The 24,869-nt window shown below is 40.0% G+C and overlaps 1 protein-coding gene across 3 annotated transcripts; it reads left to right on the plus strand.

The window, feature by feature from the left end:
* The first annotated feature begins 2,709 nt into the window (after positions 1-2,709).
* On the plus strand, positions 2,710-23,286 carry TMEM242 (transmembrane protein 242). 3 transcript variants are annotated; one of them, XM_053939597.1, is made up of 4 exons: positions 2,721-2,942; positions 4,740-4,840; positions 9,412-9,560; positions 22,095-22,177. In XM_053939597.1, exons 1-4 carry the CDS (start codon positions 2,807-2,809, stop codon positions 22,096-22,098), a joined length of 390 nt encoding a protein of 129 aa, XP_053795572.1. In that variant the 5' UTR covers positions 2,721-2,806; the 3' UTR covers positions 22,099-22,177. The 3 variants fall into 3 exon arrangements, with proteins under 3 accessions (XP_053795573.1, XP_053795572.1, XP_053795574.1); XM_053939599.1 differs by lacking the exon at positions 2,721-2,942 and adding an exon at positions 3,283-3,507 and having other exon boundaries at positions 9,412-9,549; positions 22,095-23,286; XM_053939598.1 differs by lacking the exons at positions 9,412-9,560; positions 22,095-22,177 and adding an exon at positions 7,732-8,101 and having other exon boundaries at positions 2,710-2,942.
* Positions 23,287-24,869: the final 1,583 nt, after the last annotated feature.

Raw genomic sequence — 24,869 nt, forward strand, 5'->3', positions numbered from 1 at the left:
AAAGTCTACACATCTCTATTCAGTGACCAGATTTTTGCTGCAGTGAGACAAGAGATCTGAGGACAGACTCTCAACATGGGAATTTCAGCCACCAGATCCTTAGGAGATGCACAACAGTAACCAGCTCATTATAAAAGAGATTTCTGCAGAAACCAAATCATAGCTGCAGAACACTTTAATTTCTTGTCCAATTGACTAGAAAATTGTTTGGAAATATGTAACTGGTTTCTTCATGCCCCTGCCTGTACACAGTGCTGATGCTGCATGGTGCTTTCAGGAATATCAAAGCTGCCATAAATAGAGGAAATTACCCCAGTGAGTCAGGCAGAGAATAAAGCTCAGCTCTCCTGAGAGCCAAAGGGCAGCTCAACTGCTGCATTTTTCTCTCTTTCCAAAACCAGTGTTCGGCTCTTTCCCGAGTTCTTTTACATAATCCAGTTCAGTTACTGAATATGTCAGTTTAACCAGTATTCAAATCAACCTGCTCTATGTTTTGAATTGGATTTTCAAACTCCAAACAGGATTCTGTGTCTCAGGTGCCAACATTTTTTGCAGTGGCACTCAAGACTTTTGGCTATATAAATCAGACAGATAACTTAGTGAACATAACAAATTACTGCCTTTATTAAGTCCCAGCCAGCTTATCAACTAGCTTTGCCTCTGAATACCTAAATTGCAAGCTTGGTCCTCAAGTGGATCTCACTGTTAGTGGAGATGGCCAGGTACCACTGCGCAGTCCTGCACCAGAGAGGAAGGAGAGCAGCAGACACACAAGCCAGGACTGAAATATCTCACAGCATTATGTTAAGAAGTTTGCACACTGGGGTTCTGTTTCTTGATAAAGCTCCTTATTGGCAGCAATGCCACGTGTTTGCAAGGGTTATAAAAATCTCTTAGGGAATATATTTATGCTAACTTCTTTCTTTGGTTTTATTTTAAAATTTATTTTCTTCCTTGTGCTCTTGCTTACCCTCCACACTCCTCCCTCGCCAATACTGTACAAAAATATGAACTCCCATAGGAGAGGCACCATGTTACCAATTTTTTGTTAAAACCCAGCGGTTGTTATGAAATTCCTAACCATAACATCAGAATCACAAGTGGAGATTTACACATCCTTTGAAGTGGAACACATTAGTTCCCTCTTACTGTCCGCTTTTGGCTTACTAAGTTTTTTGCAATAAAAAGGAAAAAAAAGCATTATATTATATGCAATTATACATCAAGAAGAGATTCATATTGTAACCTAAATGAACACAATTCTGCTGAGTATCTCTTGGGTTTTTTAAAGCAAGTAAAATTTACAACAGTAAGAATTAGTTATTCGGAGTGGATTTCATGGTCTTTTTCAGTCTCTCTGAATGATTACTAGAGACAGATCTGATCTGACTCTCTTAAATATAGATTCTTGGCATTGTTCAAATCAGGATTAAATAACACCATTATACCTTTCTCTTCTCTTTCTTCTTGGTTCTGGAAAAATTTGAAAGAAAGTGATATCTTGATCTATGTGAACTCAAAAAACTATCCTGAGAAGAAAATACAGGATTTTTATCATCAAAGACACAAAATAATACAACAGACACAATAACCTAATTCTCTCACAGTTCAAGGATTCCTCTATCAGATGCAGTGATGATCTTGACACCAATTACAATCAAAATGACATGCATGCTCCAGTTTTAGTTTCATGCATTCTAATAAATTTAAATACTTTATATAAAAAGTAATTTCTTGTTTTCACATTGTCACACTGAAGTTTTTCTAAGATGTCCTTCTCTAAGCTTTTCCAGGAGATTTTTTTATTATTTGTGGCAAAGTCCAATTCTATTCCAAAGCGCACATGGGGCTTTGGGTTTTTTTTTATGGGAAAAAGAAGACTAGAGGAAAGGAGGAGTCATTTGCCTGCTGTCCAGGTTAGAAAAAAATGAGTTAGTGATGGGCTCTCTGTGTAAAATACTGTTTCATTTACACAGCACATGGACTATTAGGAAACAGCTTTGGATTGGTTTTTAGAAGTATCGTGAACAGGAAGCTTCCCAAAATACTAATTTTTTGCCTAGCAACCCAGTCCCTATAATTAGACCCTTAGATACAAGCTATAAAATATGTTAAAAGATAGAAGGAAGCTGCAGAAGAAACACTTTTATTTACATTCTTTGTTTGCTGTTGAAGTACTGATTGTTACAACTAAAAATACACTTTACCTGTCCATACTGAATCTTAAGTTAGTACACTGTTTGATAAAATGATGAAATTAGGTATCACATCCATTCATAATCATCAGCAGCTGAGAATTAGGGTGATGCAGAGATGAAAAAACCCCACTTGTATGTTCTTGTAGCGTGAAAAACTATTTACATAACTTGAAAGAATGACAATTTGGAAGGAAAACATGTACTTTAAAGCAACACTCTTCATCAAGAATTCCTGGGAATTAAAGAGTGTCTTCCAGTTTTATTTGCTAAAGCCCACTACGGGATCTGTCCCAAGGACATTAAAAAAACCTCCAAACCAAAACCCTTATGAGTCTGCTAAAAAAAGACTCGATTTAAAAGAGGCTTTGACAACTTTTTCCGATTTTCCCCCTCCGCGATTTGGACTCTCGGGACGCTGAACACGCCCCAAGGCGGGGAGGACCATCCTAAGGGGGCGGCAGCTCCGCCCGCGCCCGTGATGCCGCTGGATCCCGCCTGGCTGCGCGGCCGCGGAGGGGAAGGAGGAGGGAAGGCGGCTGCGTGTCCCAGCCCAGCTCCCTTTCCTTCCGGGTTGCAGCCGCCGCCGCCTCCTCCTCCGTGCCCGGGCCATGGGGGCGGCTGCCGGCGGGGCCGTCCCTGACGGGGCTGTGGCTGCAGCGCCGCTGGACCCCGGGCGCGGGCTGTCCCTGCCCCGGGGGGCTGGGAGCTCTGCGGCATCCCAGGACAAGCTCTTCTTAATCAAAGGTGCAGATAGCCTTCCTCTCCTCCCCCTGACGGGTCAGGGACGAGCAGCCGCGTGTGCGGCAGGCCTAAGCCCGTCCCCAGCCGTGCTCCCCTTGCCGTAGCCCCAGGTCTCGTCCCTCTCTCCCGTCCCTGGGGAGAAGTGAGACGTTTGGGAATGGCCTCGCTGAGGCTTCTGGACACAGTAAGGAAGCCCCTGCAGCGCCGGCCGCCTTTCCCCTCGCCTTTGGCAGCAGCGGCGCCGGTCACCCTTCAGCCGCCCTCCCCCGGGGCAGCGGGCCCGGCGCGGCAGCCGGGCGGGACGGGCGCGGAGCGGAGCCGCCTCCTGCCCGCGAGGGAGCTCAGCCCTGAGGGGGTCCGCGCTCGGCACTGCCGGGCCCGAGGGGGCAGGAGCCCTCGGGAAAAGGCGTCTCCTGCGGGCTCCAGGCAGCGCTGCGGATTCCCTAAGGGAAGGAGCCGGCGTCCCGGGCTGCATCCGAGCCGGGAGAACCGCGGCCAGGGCAGAGCCAGAGTCTCCGCAGCCGCACACAACTGCAGGGCAGCGGGCGCACGGCAGGCTGGCGGCGCTGTGAGGCTTTATATTTTTATAATACTGTAATTTTTATCCCTAAGTCCGGGCTGCTCCCGATGTCTGCTCTGTCTCCCCGCGTCCTGAGGCGGAGCGGAGGCCGGGGCTCATGCGGCCCCGTCCCAGCGCCGCCGGCCGGGACGTCCCGGGCAGCCTCGTCCAGAGGATGGACGTATCGCCGCCAATTATTGTGTCTGGAACTGCGGAAATGTTGGTTACCAGACCTGGAAACGTAAAACTTAGTGGACTACATAATTCGGCCAGGGTGCAAAATCTTTGTGCTCCCGGGCAGAGGAGGTACCTTACAGACTTTGCTGACACGAGTACAGGAAACTTTCTGATCGCAGTAATCAGATCAATAACTTTTTAAAAAGTGAGACCTAACTTAACTGTATTTTTTCTTACTTCCTATTCAGACCTTTTTAAAATTACCTAACGGGTGTTAGGAAAGGGGAAACAGGATGGGTATCAATACCTGCAAAGGAAGAACATGGAATCCCCTGAATTTTAAAATTTTAATATGAATCGGGATTGTTTCTACAGTGCAGGAAGTCTCAATAACAAGCCTTTTTCTTAAAAGTGGGCAGGTATGGCTGCATGTGCCTTTGGTGCAAGAGCTAGAAAGGATCAAGGTACCTCAAGTGACTTTGGAAACACTGAAAGGACTGAAAAGCAAGGGATGCTTCCTTCCTTGGGATAGCTTTTGCTGGTGTAATTTGCTTTCTTTTTTAATGAAAAGAATTAAATTATTTTTTTTTTTTTTAATAGAGCATTAAAACATAAAGCTGAAGAACAAGTGTTCCTTATGTAATGGTATTCAGAGGAACTGGTGGTTGCCATTTGAAATCACAAGTGGTGCAACAAAACCAATTACATTTCCCATTTAGGGGAGGGTGAGATGTCACCATAGAACAAGATGATTTTAGTTGGCTGGCTGTGGAATGTCAAAGTACTGCAAAAAAGGCATCCTGGGATTTGAATTTTTGTGTGTGGCTTGAAAATACATACACATGCCATTATTTTCAAAATGCCCTGTTTCATAGAACTAACTCTTTGGTTTGCTGTTTTGTCATACTGAGTTAGCATAAAAAATGTGGACAACTGGGTCTTTCCCTTTAGCATGTGCTAACAGATATTTTCAGATTTTTTTTTTCTAAATAGGTAGGTTGGTTTTTTTTCTTCCCCTTAAGTAGCAAAGTCTTGATTTTTATTTCTTCAACTTCTCTTGGCAGGTGGAATTTTTCTAGGTACTGTTGCTACAGCAGGAATGATAGCAGGTTTTGGCACTACACTTGCAATGACAAAGAAGAAGAACCCAGACTGGTTCAGTAAGGTTTGTTCTTTTAAGCCATTTTCCAATAGTGATACACAGGAAATAAGAATACATTGAATGTTTTATTGACATGATGATATACGTGGAACTTGGCAGAGTTGATGATAAGGGCACTAGATTTAATTGAATTCAGTACAGGTGTAGGATTAATTTAAAAATCGATTCAGAGTTGGCTCTGCTAAGTACTTTAGTACTTGAGATTAGCTGACATACATAATGCTTACACTGTTTGCTGGAATCATACTTCTAGTGAGTGAAATATAGTTACTGATCTCTTTTAATTCTGTGATGTGAGCACACTGTAGACATGAGCCTGCATCACCTCAGGGATCCAGTCTCATAGTGCTGCAGTTATTCTCGAAGCTAGGTGACTGCAGTAAGGATGGGAATGAGGAGGTAAAAGGTCTGTGGAATATGTAAGTGGGATCATTTAGTCAAAATTAAAGCTCTCCACTCCCATCCCACTGTGTAAAGGGAAGGATGAGAATGAGTACTATGGGACTGTGAAACCTCATGGCCAGAATGAATCTGAGCTCGTGCAATTACTAACTGTATCCACTTCTGCATTATGAAGAAAAAAACTGCAAAGCAGAACTAGCAGCTATACCGTGTTGGTGTATTAGTTTGAAACAAAGCACGTTTAATTGAAGGATGCTTTTTTCCTCACTAATGCTTTTGTGATTGCCAAAAATGTAAAACATAGGCCCTTAAAATTGATCAGTCTCATCGTCACCAAGCTCTTAAAATGCAACATGTGTTACAGATGATCTTAGGGAATTAAGAACTGATCAATTTTTTTTATGATGATTCAATAACATATCAAGTTAATTCAATGCATATCAAGAGAAAAAAATTCTTCCATTGTACTTCATATTAGATCCTTCATTTCTGATCACTCATAATCTCCCTTTCTGGTCAAAGAGCATGAGATCCTTCATTTGCTTTCCTGCTTTCCTCTGTAGGCTGATGTGTCATAACTCATCCGTTGCTTTAACAGAAACAATAAGCGTGAGTTTCTTTTTTGAAATAGACAAAATAGAAAACTTTATGAGAAGTTATTTCACAAGCTATGGAAATACATTGCAATAAGGAAATTGTCTCCTTTTTTACTATCTTTTTTTTTAACTTCCTTTCTCTTGAGCACTGCATTTTTTCCAGCTTGCATCTATTCCTGGGTGTCTGAGCTGTGTCTGTCTATTATCAGTGTGAAATTTATCAAGAGTGACATTGGATTGACATCTGAGAATATATATGCTAGAAATGTCTTCAAGTGATATATATAATTTTGATCTTTGCTGAAAACTGTATCTGCTGCTATTTGTGCAAAAGAATTACAAGAGTTTGCTAGCAAAAATCTGATTTCATGGGTCCCTCGACTTCAATACTCCAGAATGTAGAAAGATACTTTTTTGTTAAGGTACTTGTCAGTGAGCAGTTTAAAAAAGGAAAGACTAGACTTTGAGAATGGCTTAACTCTCTATAGAAGCTCTCCAAGATACCAATGATGTTTTGCATTAGCATTCTTACTTACTCCAAGTAGCTCTTAATAATACATCATGTATAATAATAACTATAGAAGATTTCACCTTTTTTAGATGTTTAATGCCTAAATATTATTTTTGTCCATGTTAAGGCGAGGCCTTAACATATTTTGACAGGTACGTTAAGCCAACATCAGCCAGCACTGGTGTTGAAAGAATTAATTCTACCAGCCCTCAGTTTCTGGCATTTTATTCCTGTTCCAGTGAAGCACCAATACATCTGCTCTTGGGTTGGTGATATGATCCTGGTTAATTGATGGGATTTTTTTGTTAAACTTAAATGCTCAGCTGCAGCAGCTTCCTTCTGAGAAGTGTCCAGTTTTACCAGCATTTATCCAGGTGTTTAATTTCACAATGGATTAGGTCACACAAAAGAGCAACCACACTGAAACAATCAAGCAAAGCAGTTGAACACACTTTATTTTAGGCGCTTCTTCCTTTTAGACACGCTCTGCACACAAAGGGGCAGTTACACAATCAAGGCCTGTGTCTGAATGAAAAAGCAATGATTTTTTTCCTTCTCCCACTTCCTGTTTATATCTTCCAGAAGAAAACAAAATAACAAAAACCAACTAAATGAAAAAAGCAGCATATATTTGGAAAACAAATCCGTTAATTCTGGAATGACTCAATATTGTTTAAAAGCTCATTTTTTAAATTAATGAATTTTTTTTTTCAAAAATACATAAGATTAGTGATGAGAAAAGAATTTGAACATAGAATAGCAGGTTAGTGAATAAATTCAATTCTCTTAAAAATTTTTTTTGTTGGTGTCACCTTTTTCTTCTGTGCTACCATTGTCCTTTTAAATTTTTTAGCATTTCATTAATCAGCTTTCTTGATACTCTGAGCACCGTATCTGATAATCATTTAACCAGCTGTCCTGTTTACAGAAACCCTTATCTGTCAACTTAAGTACCCTGAGGAATCAGCCTGTGACTGAACCCTGTTTGACTGCAGTCAGTAAAACCAGATCAGTTGTTTCCACTTACCACTATTTTTCTGGGACAATCAAGCATTTAAATAGTAGTTGGTTGGATTTTTTCCAGCAATTTTCACAGATAATGACTCCTATTTAAAGATTCTGTGTAGAGGATATTTTTGTCCATTCATTTCCCATCTTCCAAATGGGGCCATTTTTTTTCGGTGTTGTTATATATGGTTAGACTATGGAAGCAGGAAAAATGTCAAAAGTAATCAGCATTTCAATACTCAGAGCAGTCTCTACTGAAGGAGTTATAATAGTTCATTATCTGTGGTAAGGAGATAATAGGACCTGATACTATAGCGTGACTAGAGATCTTTGCTGTTTGTGTGTATTTGCTTACAGAATATTGTTTTCGTTAACAGCTTCCACTTCGGGATGTCCAAATCGGAATAAATAAGGGTCAAGATATGTTTTGCTTGTGCCCTTTCCAAGTGCATATTTGTCCTTGGGTACCTGTGCCTACAGCTGAATCCCAAGGGAGAGTGTCAACGCTGAGGACTGTCTAAGGATCGTTTTAACATTTCAATAAATACAAAGCCAAGAGGAGAAAAACTCCCGGTGCTTTTTGACTGACCATAGTGATAGACATTAAGTATGTTTAATTGTATCAAAGAAGAAAGCATTTCAAAAGAAGTTAAAAATTTAAAGCTTTTTTAAAGCAAGAATACAAAATATTTTCCCCCCACATTTAGCGATGAGAAAAAAAAAAACCCACCAGTTATTTGGCATGTTTTGGAGAAAAGTATTTTTGATCCTTCCACAAGTTAATTTTGCTTTTCAATATTTTAGATTATAGATGAAATATTTTTGTGTAATTTCATGTGCAATCTCATTTATGTTACCCCCGAGCAATACTTAGTTGGTTTTTTTTCCAAGATACCCAGTTAAGTAGAACTGTTGAGTTGTGTAAGGACTATAAATGCCAGTCTTTAACAATTAGCATCTGAAATCTGTGTTTGCATGTGAGCAACTGAACAGTGATCCTTCAGAGGGGAAAAAAATCCTCTGAATGGCAGTTGCCACTGTGAACAAGAGAATTCTGTCTGTGTCACTGCTGCTGTGGCTGCAGTGAAGTTTTGGTGTACCAAATAGGTGCAGTACTATGGGCATTGTGAGCTGAGAATGGTTGGCTGGCAGGGAGTGTGAGGTGCACATGAATTGATGCCACCCAGCAGGTGCCTGGCACGCCTGGAAGCTGCAATGTCCATTTATGTGCTGTGACAGAGAGGCTTCCTTATGGTTGGGACCCCATCATAGCCAAGGCTGCATTCTTGGCCTGAGGTGGCTTTTCCAAGTGATAGCATTTTCAAGGTACTTGTGTTTTCAGGACACATCTCATGGCAAACTTCTATGGCAGCAGTATCTTAAAACCACCTACTCTTGTAGGTGTTTTCTGATAAAAATGAGAAGTGTGGAGACCACACAGCATTTTCAGTGTTGTTGCTTGGTGAACTCTGCAGGGGAATGGGTTCAGCGTTGTTTGCTTTTACAGAATTTTCCCTAATAGTTTCCAGAGCTTCTTCAGAGTTGTAGCCCTCTTAAATTGGTCCCTGGGTCACTGCAATACCCTTTCCATGTCCAGATGAAAACTGCTTGTGTTCTTGCAGGTTCCAGAAGTGCAGATAAAGACCTATAGGCTATCAGTTGCCCCCCTTGAAAAGGTACCAAAATCAATGACATGCAGTGATTATGTTCACTGGCCTAAAGGCTTGTGACTGGTTTAGATTCAGTTTTGTATTTTGACTGGTGATGTAACTGATTGTTGGATTCTTGTGCCCATGGAACAACTGACTCTGGTATTTCTGGGCAATGAAAGTCATCCCCAGGAGGCACTAGCAACTATGAAATCTGTTCCTCGTAGGAAGGCACTTCATCCAGCCCCTTTCTTGGCTCTTGAGGTATGTTGACAGCCATAAGATTTTCTGTGGCCACACTAGTGCAACTGACAGGTCAGGAAAAAATCTAAATCACCAACTTTCTTTGTTTTTTTTTTTTCCCAATTATTGTTCACTTTGTTATAAACTTTTTACCTTTGGTTCTAGGGGATTACTGCCACAGCTGCACTACCAGAGAGTGGTTCATCACTGGCCTTACGAGCCCTAGGGTGGGGCTCACTCTACGCATGGTGCGGAGTTGGATTGCTGAGTTTTGCCATCTGGAAGGCTCTGGGCGTGCACAGTGTGAGTAGCAAGTATGATCCCCTCAAATTTTTCCTTGGGTAATGCATCTTGGGATGGCATCTCTATACTACTTCAGCCTAAGAATTACACCTTCATTCACCACCTGTAGAATGACTAACCAGAATGTGTGCAAACAGGGAATGTGTTCTTATATCTGAAAAAAATGGCATGCTGTGGGAGGAGACAGTTTAGGGGGAAGAACAGTTTTGTCCTCCTTTCTGTTTATTTGCACAGATGTTTCAGATACCTCACAAAAGAGAGGTATCACTCTCTACACTCCCTGCAGTGTTCTAATTTAGAGACTAAAATAGTAACTGCTAACTTTGCTTATCGAACTGAAGGCTACCCCCCCGAATCCTGATTTTAGAGCAATACAGTTAATTGTCCAAGTTCTATTTTTTGCATTAGGGCACAGAGGATGTAAGAAAAACTGAAAGGAAGCCAGCTTGCTTTCTAGAAGTGGCAAGGGGACAGAAGACTGTCCCCATTCTGTGTGTGAGAATGGTGGTCCTTGACATGTCATGTCAGGGCAAAGAGGCTCGGGAAGCATTTGTACTTCCCAGGATAGCAGCTACAGCAATTAATAATGTTCAGTATTGATTGATAATGTACAGTAAATTGATAATGTTCCAGTATTTCATAGTGTTGAGTGCAAGCACTAAATTTCATGTGAGCATTTTTGTTTGCGCCTAGTAATGAGCCATGACTTAAAGAGTCCCCTGCAGCTATAAGTTTGGGAGAGCTGTTTGCATCCTCTTTAGGACTAGGAATGAATACCTTTGCCTTACATGGCAATTATTTATATATTCAGCAAAGCATATATAAAGGAGAAAGATGGTACTACTATTGTTTCTCAGTAGTAATTGTGAAGGATAGTAAAATTCTGATTATAAGCAGTGCAGGTGTTTCATTTAGCAAACAAAAAGGATGCTTCATTTGCATGTAGGAGCACCTCTGTTCCATTACTCTCTCAAATCCTTTGCCAGCTCACTCCCTGTGACTCTCTAGGTGGGATCTTGGTGAATAAAGGACTTGACTTTGAACACTTGCATTGTTTGAAGGAGAGTTCCAAGTAAGACTGAATTAAGTGTTTAATGTCTCGAGTAATCTGAAAGAGTAAAGTACGAGAGGCCTCAATGGAAAATGAGATATGGTGGGTTGGCAGAAGCCACACCAAAAGGAGTAAAAGAGCCAGCAGATCTTGACGTGGGACTGGCGTGGCCAGGGAGGCCATGGGGCAGTTCCCGTCCTGGCTGGCCCGCAGCACACCGGGGCAGGGCTGGCTGGGTTGGAGAAGAAGAGCAGAGCTGCTCACTGAGGTTGGAGCAGTGCAGTGCAAGGTGTGCTCGGTGCTTTTGGTGCTTTGAGCGCTGCCCACGGCAGCCGCACCCCGCCCTGAAGGCAGTGGGATGTGCAGTCGGAGTCACTGGGCAGCCCTGATCCTTGTGCCACGGCCGGGAATGCCTTGTGAGCGGCCCGGCCCGGCAGGAAGCGATGGCGAGCCTCTCCCGCACACCTGGAGTGCAGAACTGAGCCAGGCGGGCGCTGCTGCCACCCAGTCCCGGCTGGGTTCTGGGGTTTGTTTTCCTGCCCTCGGGTTTGCGTTCCTGCCCCGTTCCCGGCGGCTCCCCCGGCGCCGGGCGCGGCCGGGGCGCCGCCGCTGCCTCGCAGCGACACCCGGTGGCGCCGGCGGGAACTGCAGCGGCCGCGCCGAGGTCCCGGCTCATCCCTGATCCAGGGACTGCGGCTGTGTCCCGCAGCCAGCCGGGCTTTAGGCAAGCCGTGCTGCACTGCCGAACCGTGCTGCCCCAGCAGAGCGGCTTCACTGGCCATCGCTGCCAAATTCTTCTCACGGTGGGATACGTGTTTCCTGTGAGCGTGAATTATTGATGGACAGAGAGCCATTGATAAAGTATGTATTACCCTAAGCTTTGTGGCTGTTTAAATTATCTTGTCATCGCTTCCAAAGTCAGAGATGAGACGACAAGAGCAAAGTGGAGTGATATTTCCGTGATGAGTTGTAATTAATCTGTGTTAGTGGTGTGATTGCACAGCAGTTTGTGTCGTGGAAGGAAACTGAAGCCACAGTTCAGGATGCCTCATCCTCACACCTTCTGAGACAGCCTGTGTTTGCCCTAGAAGCAAGTTGTTGTTAAGATTCCTTCCAGGCACTGAGGTGATGCACCAGATTGGTGATTCTAGATTTTTATTTAATCTTTGTGGTTCTTTAGTTCTTAAAACAGTGCTGTGACAATGCCTGCTTCCAGCTCTTAAATGGCTTTATTGTTAAAGATGGTTCCCTATAGCTTTACAGGCTGCTGCTTTTATGCCAGCATCAAAACCCAGGGGTGAGAGTAAGTAACTGATCTTTATGTCTTGGTAAGGAATATAAAAGATTTTGCGCTGTGTCTGGTTAGGTTGTTAACATTCCCTGATTGCAGTTGTAATCTGCTGTTGTAATCTGGTGACGGGCTGATAAGTAATAAACGCTACTAAATCCCACTCTACTCTTATTATGAACTGAAGAAGTGATGGTTCAATGAGGACTTAGTTTGATAATGGTTTAAGTTATATTTTTCAGTAGCACAAAAGAAATCTTTCTTTAGAACCTAAGAGATGGTGCTTATATACTTTTATATTGTAATTCTTGCAGGAAATAATCAGGTGATGTGGTAGATAGGGACAGGCGAACGGAAGATTTCGGGATGTGACGGAAAGCAAGACCCTTCCCCCTTCATCTTGCGATAAGTAGTCAACCACCCCTGAGACAGGTAGCCCCTCCTAACTCCACTAGTTTTCCACTCCTTACTAACTCTAGCCGGACCCACCGTCCCCCTTTGACGTAGTAAGACCCCTTGACTATTTAACCTCACGAGATAAGGTAATAAACACCATTTGACCATCCACCACATTGGTGTCTGTGCATGTCAGTGGCCCGAGTGACCCGGGCAAGGCCGGTTTGCTGTGCTGTGTCTTGAAACCAGGTCGCCCGCCTTCTCAGCAGAAGGCAACAGGTGTCAGTGATAATCAGACTTTTTTAACTTGGTTCCTGCAATTGTTCGGGAAAATATTTAAATTTGTACCACCTTTGATTGTCTCTGAGCATAGAAACTCTTTCTATATTAGTGAATATCATTGACCAGCAGCACTGGGGCAGTGAAACATCAGCAGGCTGAGGACCTGATATCTACAACTATTCTAGGAATTTTCAAAATTTGGACTGACACTGGCCTTGCCCCATGCCTTGAATGCCTGTTGGCAGTTGGACTCTGTTATGTGCACTGCTAGAATGCTTCTTCAGATTTGTGTCACCGTAAGAAACTGCTGGTCATGCATTTTGAGACTGTGCAGTAATTACAGAGACTCATGCCCAGGGAGCATGGACAACTGGGAGATTGGCTTCCAAAGAGCACTCCCATCTGAATCTGGGATTCATCCAGAAGTACCTGCAGCCTTCCTCTCTGAGGCACCTTACAATGTGGAAAGACATGTGCCGTGTTAAAATGGCACCATTGTTTTCAACAAGTTTATTTGCTATTTAACAACTTCCACATCATGGTATTATATTCCCTTGCATTACCTTACTGGTTTTGAGCTTGCAACATCCAAACCAAACTGAGGAAAATTTTAGTGCTATAGAATCACAGAATAACTAGGGTTGGAAGGGACCACTACAGATCATGTAGTCCAATCCCCCTGCCAAGGCAGGGTCACCTACAGCAGGTGACAATTTTCTATAAGTTTTCTAGAATTTTTTAGAAGTTAACTTTGGAGTTATAAACCTTTCTTTTAATTTAAACTACCAGCTATAGAGTACTTAGCAGATACTAAAACATACATATTTATGTCTGATGTTCCTTTTTCTTTCTTTTTTTTAAGCTGCCAGCCATTATGAACCTTCTTTTAAAAGCAGAACAATGCCCTCAGCCTTTGTAGACTGAAGTGTACAACAATTAACAAACAAGATAAATTATGCTTTAAAAGCCCTCTTGTTCTTCATGTCCTCAATAAATTAGGTTTCATTTCCTTAAAAATAAAAGCATTCTCTGTCCCATAGGAAAAGGGTCGGGATGATTCATATGTAGGCTTGTGAGATTCTGATTGTTGCTATTCTGTGGAAAGCTGGGAAAATAGTTAGAAGAGTTGCTTAGCAATTTGTGACTAATAGACTTATAAAATATTAGTTTATCACTTTTATGGTGTCCTCTAATTAAATATCCTGTTTTTCATTGATCTTAACCTTTAAAATATTAAGAGTCTACAACAATTGCATGGCCATAAAGAGACATCTAAAACAATTAAAAGCAATGCAGAGAATATATGCTTGTTGTGGCTTTGATGGTAAGAACATTTCCTAAGTGAACTGCTTTTCTCCATTAAAAAATCTAACCTCTGAATCACCATTTTAAGCATAAAAATAACATCCCCCTGCTTATGTTGAGAGATATTTGTTATATTTTGTGATGCTATAGTTGTAGGCACAGTATAAATACAAAGTAGTATTGCCTTTAAGGATGGATTAATTTAAAACAGAAGATGAGAGCATGGAGACATAGTCTTCAAATATGGCATTTGTAAATTGTACTAAGATTTATAAATCCCAGTGTAGGTATATTGCAGTGGCTGAAATTCTTACTCTATTTCACAAATGAGTAAATATTGCTATAAAAGCACCATATCTCCTAAAATAGAGTCATCCTAGAGTAATTCCTAAATATTTTGTTATTAGTTTTTAATTATTGTTGTATTCAATCCTCACAAAAATATTATTTATGAAATTTCTATTCTTTATCGTGCTTGTATCTGATAGCATAATAGAAACTTACCTTTTCCTTGCTATTTCATGATCACATATTTCTATATAAATCAAATCTGCCATTTTTTAAATGCTCTTTTATTTCCTCAGTGCTAATTTGAACTCAAGCTCTTAGAAAGAAGATGGAGTACTAGTACAAGTTAGCACTTCCTCCTCCTGTTTGTACTGCATTTTTCTCTGCTGCTTATATTGCCTAATTGGTTTGGAGAGGACTTGACTCCACCCGTATGTACTGCTAGTACTTTATTCAAGAAGGAAAAAAAATGAAACCAATGAGCTTCACTGTTTACTTGATATGGCAGAATGCTTATTCAAGGATTCATCATAATTTTTGTACTGGAAAGCTGCTACAGTCTGCTTTATGAATAGGGCCAGCTGTAAGAGAGTATTTCAAGAAATGGAAAGGCTGCAACTGTAGCTGTCTTGAGGAGTTTTGCTGTTGTGTCCTGGGAGAGATTCGCAGCTGTTGGCTGCCACCAGCCCGTTGGGAAGCCTGTAGTCTGAAATGCCTTTGTGTCACCCTACATGTGTGAGTGGGTTGATCCCGTCTTGGCCAGGTGTAGCTGCAGACTGTGCATGTACAGGTAGAATCTGAATCCAGGCTTCTCTGACGGGTGCGAGTTACTTGTGCTACATCTTGTTCCCGTGGCATCATCCTGTGTTAAGTGTGGTGCGTGGCCATGCTTGCCGTGCCGGTGCATGCTTGCTGCGAGTGCCCAACTGCTCTGCTTGCCCGGGAGCATCTGGCTGTCCCTGCCTGCCTCTGCTGTCACGCTGGCTCTGAGCTTCTGCATGGAATTCAGCCCCTGTCAAGGTGATGAAGCTGAAACCTCACCGAAGAGTTTTGGGTTTTTGCTGGCCCTTTCCCCTGCCTTGAAACTCACTTGTGGATGGTATATCTAATCTCACTTGTGGATGGTATATATTATAATTATATACCATCCACAAGTGAGATTAGATATACCATCCATATATAATATAATGATATTATAATTATAATATAATTCCTGGGCACACCGAGGAAAAAAAAAATTATTCAAGTTGCTCAGCAGACAATCTGTATTTTTGAATTTAATTCAGAAATCCAGATTACAGCACAGAAGCATTTATAGGGTTGGGGCACTCATCCTGAGATTTTGGGTCCATTAACCAGCTAGCTTTATAAATGTGGATATTTAACTACTTTAAATTTAAAATTATTTCAAGACTAATTTTTCAAATTGCCCAGGGTGAGTAAGGGGCAATGACTAATACATCATAATAGACTAATCATGTGGATGTCCTTTCCAGGCACCCAGATTTGAAAGTAAGATTCTGCAGAAATAAATGGCACATTCTTCTGTGATATCCACACTCCATTTTTCTGCATGGTAAAAAATCCTTTACTTTAAGATACTATATACTACAAAAATCTAAGTCTTTCACATTTATTTCAGAATATCAACATAGGAATGTATAAAAATGAAAAGAACACTCCTGTATTTCTGAACTTAAGGAAATTACTTTTTTTTCAGAATCCAGTCTACAAAATTACTGTCTCTGTGAATAAAAAAATTGAACATAATTAGCTAACCACGTCCTTTTTTTTTTCCTTAAATTCAAAATAATCTAGTCTTAACTCAGAACAGTTTTACTTTCTTTAGGCTTTTTATTAGCCAAAGTGAGGCTAGTAAAACATGTTTGTGATGTAGATCAGCTCCCTTGCGATTTATGAATGAGCAACATGTCTTCTGCACTCATGGAAAAGCAACGTGAGGAAAGTATTTCATGTGTTTTATCTCTTCACGTGACCCAGTAATTGGAAAAGAGGCAGCCTGACCCCTGTGACTTGACAGCTCTCTGTAGTTCACCAGTAATTCAAGGCAGAATATGGAGTAGTTGTGGGAGGCTATTACAGACTTAAAATTGTTTGGGAATTGTGGCAGCTTCGCTCTAAACAATGATGGTCCTCTCCCCCTCTCCCTGTAAAGTTCACTTAGGTTATTTTCATGTTGTTTTTCTTTTAAAAAGCACAGGACATATTTTACCTGCTTACATGGGATTTACAGAGATAAATTTATGGGAAAATGTATTTCTGTGTTTGTTTAATTTTGGGCACTGTAAATAGCCCTCTGATTTCACAGAGGGTGCTCGACACTGCACAAAGTTAGGCACGTGTGTAAGCTTCCATGAGACAGGGCCAGTATGAACTCCTGACATCTCTAGATGGTTTAACACAATTCTGCTGCAGCTTTTCTCTGTGTATGCCTGAAGTGCTGAAATTAGCAAATAGGGTGCTGAACAGGGTACTATGAGAGTACATAGAAAATATTAGGTTGTTTACTGCCAGGATTGACACTCTCAGGGCCATTTTCATAGACTCGTAGTTCTGCAAAATCCAGATGTTCATGATGCTTTTTCCAGTGAAGTGCAAGATGTACGAATGTGAACCAGAGCTCTGTTTTCCATGTTATTTCAGAGCTGGCACAGAGTGACCCTCAGTGAGTGCCCCATTTTACACTGAAAGAAGGACAATCACCTTGAGCTGCCAGGCTGGCTGCTCTGCTCCTCCAGTCCTGCAAGGGCTCAGCACTTGTCATTTTCTACAAATAACTGGCTATTTCTGTATGTGGCCCTTGGTAATCATTTGCTAACAAGGGCAACAGCAGTCATTTTAAGATTTGGGAAAAGGTGGCAAGAGCAATCCTCACTGAAGATTTTAAATCCAGGGCTGCCTGCCTTATCTTCATGCCTTGTGAAATGGATGGTGGCTGAGGAGAACTGAGGGCATGAACATACTGCATTCTGCTGCCCCTTGATATTCCAGTTCAGGGCATCTAACCTAATTTCACTTGGAAGCTAATACAAGCAGTTCTTACTAATACGAGTACTAAAATAGGAAACCAATAATTCCTGGAATCTGCATTGTCCTATTATGAATGTCAGACATTAAAGAGAACATTTCTTTGTGAAACTTTCATTCTAGGAATCAAATAGACTCTTTTAGCCTCTCTTCCATTCATTTTAATATGAACGGCCATGTAAGTGCTCTCAGTAATAGTGCTATCCCAATTTTTGTGTGACATTCTGTCAACGATGTACATTAAAAAGAGATTATTAAATGGAAGATGCTTTTAGGTCCCCATATTTTTTGCCATCTGAGGCAGGATCATTAGGTTAAGATAAGAAAATAACAGTGATCTGTAGCTATTACAGATTATTTAATGCAGTAAGGTAGATGATACCCTTTTAGAAAGAAGCCTGACAGAGGTAGAACAGTTACTGTAATTTATCTGGTAAGAAAAAACATCGTAAAGCTCTGTAATATCTGTGACAAAAAAATAAAATTCACTTGAGTGAAATTCACTTCAGAGAGTCGCCTGCAGGAATGGAGCATGCTGGAATGTTAAGAAATGTGTTACAAATTGTTCATGTACCACTAGGTTCAGGAGCAGCAGTTGAGAGTGGCCTATACTACTGAAGGCAGCAGGAAGAGGTAAAATACATTCACCTTTTAGTGCTTGGTTTACTGCACTATTAATTGAAGACATTATCACAGTTGAACTGAGTACCCCAGTGCCAGTGTGGCTTACAATAATAAAGAGACAGCCACTGCAGTGGGTTATGCTAAATATTCCAGTGCTTAGTACGTAGCACATTAGCTCTTGTAATTAAATTAAAGCCTTCTGATTTGAGACCACTGATGTGAGTATTGTAGAATCTGGAGGAAATAGAGGAGGAGATTTCCAGGAAGGGAGGAGAGAGGAGAAGAGACCTCTCATGTTGCACATCTGCGGAAAAGAAAAGGCAGGGCAAGACAGAGATTCCTAATTGCAGCATTTCCCTCATCTAGAAGTGTGTTTGTTGTCCCAAGAGTTAAAGCAAGTAAAGACAAGGTCCCAGTTCTCACACCTCAAGTGTTCAGTATTAATAGAACATAAAGCTGATAAATCATCTTCAGAAGAAGCTCACCACACTGCCAGAGGACTGGACACTGGTAAACCCAGTTTGTTGAAGGACTAACTTAAATGTTTAGTGGACAAATTTTACTTTCAGTGCACGGATACTTTGAAGTTGCAATGGGCCTAGTATGACAGTGTCAACTAAAAGCAAGCAAGAACAACCTGGAAGGCAGTGTGAGGTACTTTGGAGGCCAAATTTAGTCCTAATTATAAAAATATATTAAATAGAGTTTGATCAGTCAAGGCCCAGAAGACTGAATTCTGTGTCTCTGATTGAAAGAGTCGGAGTCATTTAGACTGGAAAAGACCTCTAAGATCATAAAGTTTGTCCATTAAGAAGTTACAGCCTAAAATGGGGTATTAGAATAGTTTGTAAGCAGGCACACATTGTTAGTGGGAGAGAAGGGACAGGAACTTAGGGATGTGATTTTCATGGTTATATATGTGGGTGTCCACCAGTTTGTGACATCAGAGAATAGTTATCTTTGAAAGCTTTCTCCATGGTTTAAGATAAGTGAGTTTTAGAGGAATGCTGAGTTCAGGGAAGACAGTGACTGGGATTTGGAAGTGCATTTGGGACAGCATCAAGCATAAATGTGTAAATGAAGGAAGAAACTCAGAAGCTGATGTTATTAGTGGAACAGGAAAGAAAAGGGAAGGTTCTTTAGAGGTCCAGATCAAAGCCCTAATGAAAAACTGGACTGCACTTTCTGACTGAGATGAGAGGGGTAAATAGGAGTCCGTGACTGGTACTAATTAAAGTTGCTTAATGTCTTACTGGTGAGAACTCAAAGACTATTGTGGAGAGAAGTAATCAGGTACAGTATTTTTTAAGGGCTATAGAAATGAAAACTTCTAGTAAGAGTTTGTAGCTGTGACCTTTGTACAAGGAAGAAATAGGCTCCATTTTAGACATACTGTGAAGTAATGTATTAATGAGGCCCACGCCAGTCACTGCAAATAATGTCCTTCTTAAAGAGCTGACAACCTGAATTGTTACACTGAAAAAGAGCTGACAGGCTAAAGTCTTACACTGAGGATACAATGCACAGTAGTGATCAGCCTGGCATTATGATTTATTGAAATAGATCAGTGTCTACGAATCACAAAGAAAGAAAATCTGTGGAAAACATAAGCATGGTCAAAGTTGTGAATTGCAATGCAAAACTATTTTTGTGCAGAGCAGGCCTGTGGAAAAGGGCAGGTGGGAGAGGAAGTGGCAAATGAAACGCTGAGTCTAGCATCACTTTCAAAGTGGTTTTACAAATAAGCACCAAAGTCTGAGAAGACCAGGTTGAGGAAATTTCTCAGGGAGTCTTAAAAGCAAAAGAAAGACACTGAATATTTCAGATCTGATCCACATGTTAAGGAAGAATTGCTTTTCCAGGAAATTAGTTGCTTTTACCAGCAGAACATAAATTAATGTTCTGAGGGGACAGGAATCTATCTAATATTCTTAAATATGCAGCTGCTAGCAGTGTTTCAGTACTTTCTAAATAAATACCTTTTTTTCTTTCAGAACTGAGTTGTAGTGTTTTATTTCCCAGACAAGACTGTTTTGCATTCAAGAGTTAGGATTTGGCATGTTAATAATTATGAGGTAGTTGTCAGAGTGGAATCACTGCAATTTCTAAGTTGCTCCATCCATCATCTTCTTTTTGGAGGCTTTTTACAATTGCTTTTAGTTTCCCTTTGGTTTTGTGCATCTTCAGTGGGGTAACAAATGTGTCTTCTAGAGCTTATTACTGCATCATTTAAATTTATCACTAAGAGAAATTTAAGTCTGAGTTTAGAAGCAGCCAGAAAATCCACATTGCACCAGATCATTGGCTGATGCTGAATATTTTATCTTTGGTTATAGCAACAGAGCTACAGTATTTTACAGCAGGTTAGTATTTGACTATTCCTGTGTTCCAAACACCCAGATAATACTTAGAGTGAGATGAAAGAGTAGAAGAGTTGAATCACTCTTTAGGAACAAAAAATGTTAAGTAAATTGAATGCTTTCTGCCCATCCGCGAGCTGGGATAACTTAATTACATAGGACTGGAAAAAACAGCTAAGCCAAAGCTCCTAAAACATTTCCTACTGTAAATACTTGTATTGAATTGGCAGCAATTGTTTAATGTAATTTGGGCTGTTCCTCTACGTCAGCTCTGATACTGGTGTTTATTATTTTTGGAAACATTAGCTGTCTATGAGAGCTTCTCAGTTTTAAATGAGAAGCAAAAATGTTAGTTTTAGGAGCAATTGTGGGTGATGGCCAAGATTTTGAAAAACCAAGAAGGAATAATTAATCAAAACAACTATCTGATCAGAATGAATTATAAAAAAAGAGAGTGAATTTATTTTACTTAGGAACAAAATCAGGAAAAAGCAAAAAGGATAATTTGGCTCTGAATTTTCCTCCTGCTTTATATAACATATTTTTATTTAATTAGCAGTACCCAGGCATTATTACACAAAAACTTGGATTCTGAAATGGTTTCATCCATCATAGTTAGCTACTGTCTCACTAAAGGACTGGTAATTTCTTTGTAAATGGTTTCATTCTTTGTATTAGCTGTAACTTGAATAATTGCATTCTGGTACCATGTCTGTAAAGAAGTACAAATTCTTTGTCAGAATTATTCATACACAGAAGGACTTGAAGAGAAAACAGCCCAGAGGTATTTGTATAAATACTGATGACCTATAACACACAAAATGTAGGCATATGAGAGTAGATGCCTATGTGGCTGTTTGGAATATCTATATTTCCTGGAACATACTGCCTGAGACTGCATTTGCTCTTCAAGAGGTCATTACATCCAGTGCTTGAATACCACATCCTGTCTTCTCTGTGTGAATGTCATAGATTCTGTCATAGAGCTTCCTAAAAATAGCAGTCCAAAACTTCCCCTGTACATCCTGTTGTTTGTGTAACAAGATTTTCACTGATCTGGTTTTTCCATGCCTATCCTTTAAAAATATATTATATGTAAAAATACATGTAAAACTCCTGGAAGAAAGAAGCTCACTAAGTCTAAATATTCTGATAGAAGTGATTTTTATTTAAATGAATGTTTGGTTCTGGCATTCCAGGACTGTTGAATCACATATTGGTGATAAAGTTCTTAGCATAAATATAAATTATAAATATAATATATCTGTCTATATCTATATAATATGGAAATACTTCCTCTTCCACAGCATTTTAACAGCAGCGAAAGAAAAGCTTCGTCCCATATATTGTTATGAATCTTGTTTTCTTTCCTACTCTTATATACATTTGAATGAGACTTTGTTTTGTCACCTTTATCCACATGGTGGGTTAAACCTAAGGTGTCAGAACTGAACAGCATTTTTCTTTAGCCCTTGTTTTAAAATCCTTGAACAGACTACTGGACCTTTCATCCATTACAACTGTAGAAAAAGGCACTGCAGTCAAAATAGGGGCACATTCCATGGAGGTGATTTTCCTCCAAACAAAAATATTTTAAGTGTGTGTGTGTATAATAATTCATGTAACAGCAGTGGATCATTCAGGTAAGCACTCCAAATCAGGCACCCTAGTGTGGTGCATTAGAAGGGGTGATTGTTGTGCATCCTGTAATGCTTTTTCTCACTTCGTTAATTGAACTAACATAATCAGAGGGAAAATCCTAGTTTTCTATTATTTTAAAAGCTTTTTATTTATTCTTTATCTCACACAGATTGTTTTGTGGGATAAGCCTGGGGTTCATGGTGCTACTTTATTTGTTCCCTAGTAGCAGTTAACTGATTTTATTTTTAAATCTCTTTTATAGATGAAAGAATTCCGAAGTAAGATGCAGTCAATCTTTCCAGCAATTCCTAAAAACAGTGAGTCCAGTGTTGAATGGGAAAACTTACTTAAATCCAAGTGAAAGACTCAGAGTCATTTGGAGATGTCTCTTCCAGCAAGAACAGGAGTGGAAGTAGCAGAAGCGTCCCCTCTGGAAAAACAAAGAAGACTCAGACTGAGCAAGTTACTGACTGAGTGCATTGAACCTGGGAATGCCAGTTAACATCCAGGAGGAAGGGATTTCAAACCAAACCAAACCAATTTATACTGTACTTTTCAGCATGTTTGTTATAGTCGATTCATGAGAAAATGAATCCTGCAAGATAAGTTGGATGCATCTGGAAAGAAGACTTAGAGAATAAACTAATATTGATTAGTAAATACATTAATATAATCGCAGTAAACTCCTGTCCCATCCTGCATTTCAAGAAGAATTTGATGAAATTTCTCTAGGAAACAAGAAGAGTACTTTTAGTGACTTGTCCTATTAGGAATATAAGCATCAAGTCAATCATAACAGATCTCTTGCTGAGCCTGATGGTAAAGCATATAGTACACTCTTCAAAACTAAAGGACATATTTGAATTTACAACAGAGAAAGTATCTAAATCATTTTTATATGTCTGAAGAGTAAGTTTAAAACCCAGTATGCAAGTCGTGACCTATGAGCTCCTCTGCAGAGCATCAGAAGAGATCTCCACAAAGTTCACTGTTTTCTCAGTATTAACTTTTTAAAATTGGATCCCACAATAATGAATCTGATTGTGTGTATAAAAGTCTCTACTATATTTGTATATCAATTGAAATAGTAAGTGAAAAAGGTATAGAACAGTGAGACACCCAGTCAGTCCTATGCAAACGTTTCCAGCTAAGAAACTGTATTGGCAGGACTAATTTTGTGTGTCCCAGTCATTTCTGTGGCCCTTCCACCAGGAGAAGCAATGTGACATTTTTCACACTGCAGTAATCTCATGAAGTGTGGGTGTAAACTACAAAGAGTAATGTCTTACTCAAATGTTGTATTTGCAGAACTGAAGATATGAAAAACCGCAGAAATAAAAAAAAAAGTGCTATCAGTGAACTGTCCTTTGTTGCTCCGTTATGAGATTTTCTTATTAATTGCACAAAGTCCAGTTAGTCAGTTGTCAGATTTAATAAAGTCCTTTTAAACCTTGTCTTTTGTGATTTAAGTCTTTATATTCCTAGGAAATAATACAAAAAAGCTTTAAATGTCAGATGAATAATAGAGAAGTATAGTTTTCCTATGAAACATGACACTAAAATAATACCTTTAAAACAATTAAAGTGTAATAGTTGATGTCTTTTCCAGAGCTTTTCCATGCTTGTAATTCAATATTAAATGTATTGAATATATTATTATTGTGTGAATAATACTGCCATCATACACACATGAAAAATAGTACTATTTTTGTATTTTCATTGGTTTCATGTGAGTGGTGATACCTGTTTTGCCTACATTTAAGCATATTAGTGCTGACTTACAAGTTTAACAAGCAGCTGTGTCATTATAGCTGGTCAGATACTGAAGTGGACTAAATAAATGCAAATCACATGATGTCCTTAGGATTACTTTTAGTTTCTAGGGTGGGGTTTGGGTTATCTTTATCTGGGTTAAATAGCTCACCTAAATCAGTCATTCAAAGTGCCTTGCATGTTCAATAGAGAAAGGCTGGTCAGAGGGTGGCTTGCCCCGTACTGAAGCGAATGGCTGTTCCTGGAATTGTACAAAGTGTGGGATCTGTCCTGCCTGCTGGCTGCCTTTGGAGAGAGCTGTCCTACCCTTGCTTACCCCCACTGGCACAGTGACTGCATGTGGACACCATTCAGGAGAAACTCAGAAGGAAAATGAGTGGTCTTCTAGCACTTTAGAGCTCTGAGGGTTAGGTAGGTGTGAGTCTTGGCACAAGAGAACTGTCCCTTCTGGAAATGGTTAGCCATTGGATTAGTGTAACTGTATTATTAAAAAAAAAAAAATTCCTTATGACAGATCAGATTAATTAAATTGGAGGGTGCCCAGTAACAAGGACATACCAGATGATGCTCTTCAAAAAATGCTAACAGTGAAATATACAGAAAAATCTTTAAAATAGAATCACACTTACAGGGCAAGTACAGAGTGATGACATAAATCCATGTTGAGGTATAAGGCTGAACATAAAGCATGTTTCAAAGAGAGAGGAATTCATAGCTCGTTGTATTCCAAACTTTATTCTGTGCTTTTGGTTAGAAATGGATTTTCTCTAGATAAGGGTTTGTGTAGAAGAGTGCAAGCATAAATTAAGTCTCAGTTGACATGAAAAACACGGGAGGTCTTGGATGTTTGTTACTGCACTGTGCAGCTCTCTTCACTCAGTGAACATTCTGCTGGTTTTGTGATGGGTCATTTTTTCTTTCTATGAAACTAATTGTCAAAGAGTTACTGGAAACCACAACAAAAGGTTGAACAAATAAAGGGAAAAATACATAGTATACCAATAGCTGCTAAATAACATAGTGTATGTAGGTACTGAAACTGAGCAAATAATATTAGGCAAAAAAACAACAATAGAAAATAGACATTAAAAAAACCCTAACAATTTTCAAAAGTTAAATACTAGAAGTAGGAACTGGTGCAAAAAAAGTTAGTGGATCAGTGACCCCCTAATTGCTTTCTTTTATTTAAAAATGGCTTATTCTCCTTCTGTTTCAATGAAGTGTAAGAACAAAACAGAAGTTTATTTTCATCAACTTTTCCTGT

The sequence above is a fragment of the Vidua chalybeata genome, chromosome 3 (assembly GCF_026979565.1).
Source record: "Vidua chalybeata isolate OUT-0048 chromosome 3, bVidCha1 merged haplotype, whole genome shotgun sequence".
Taxonomy (NCBI): Eukaryota; Metazoa; Chordata; class Aves; order Passeriformes; family Viduidae; genus Vidua; species Vidua chalybeata.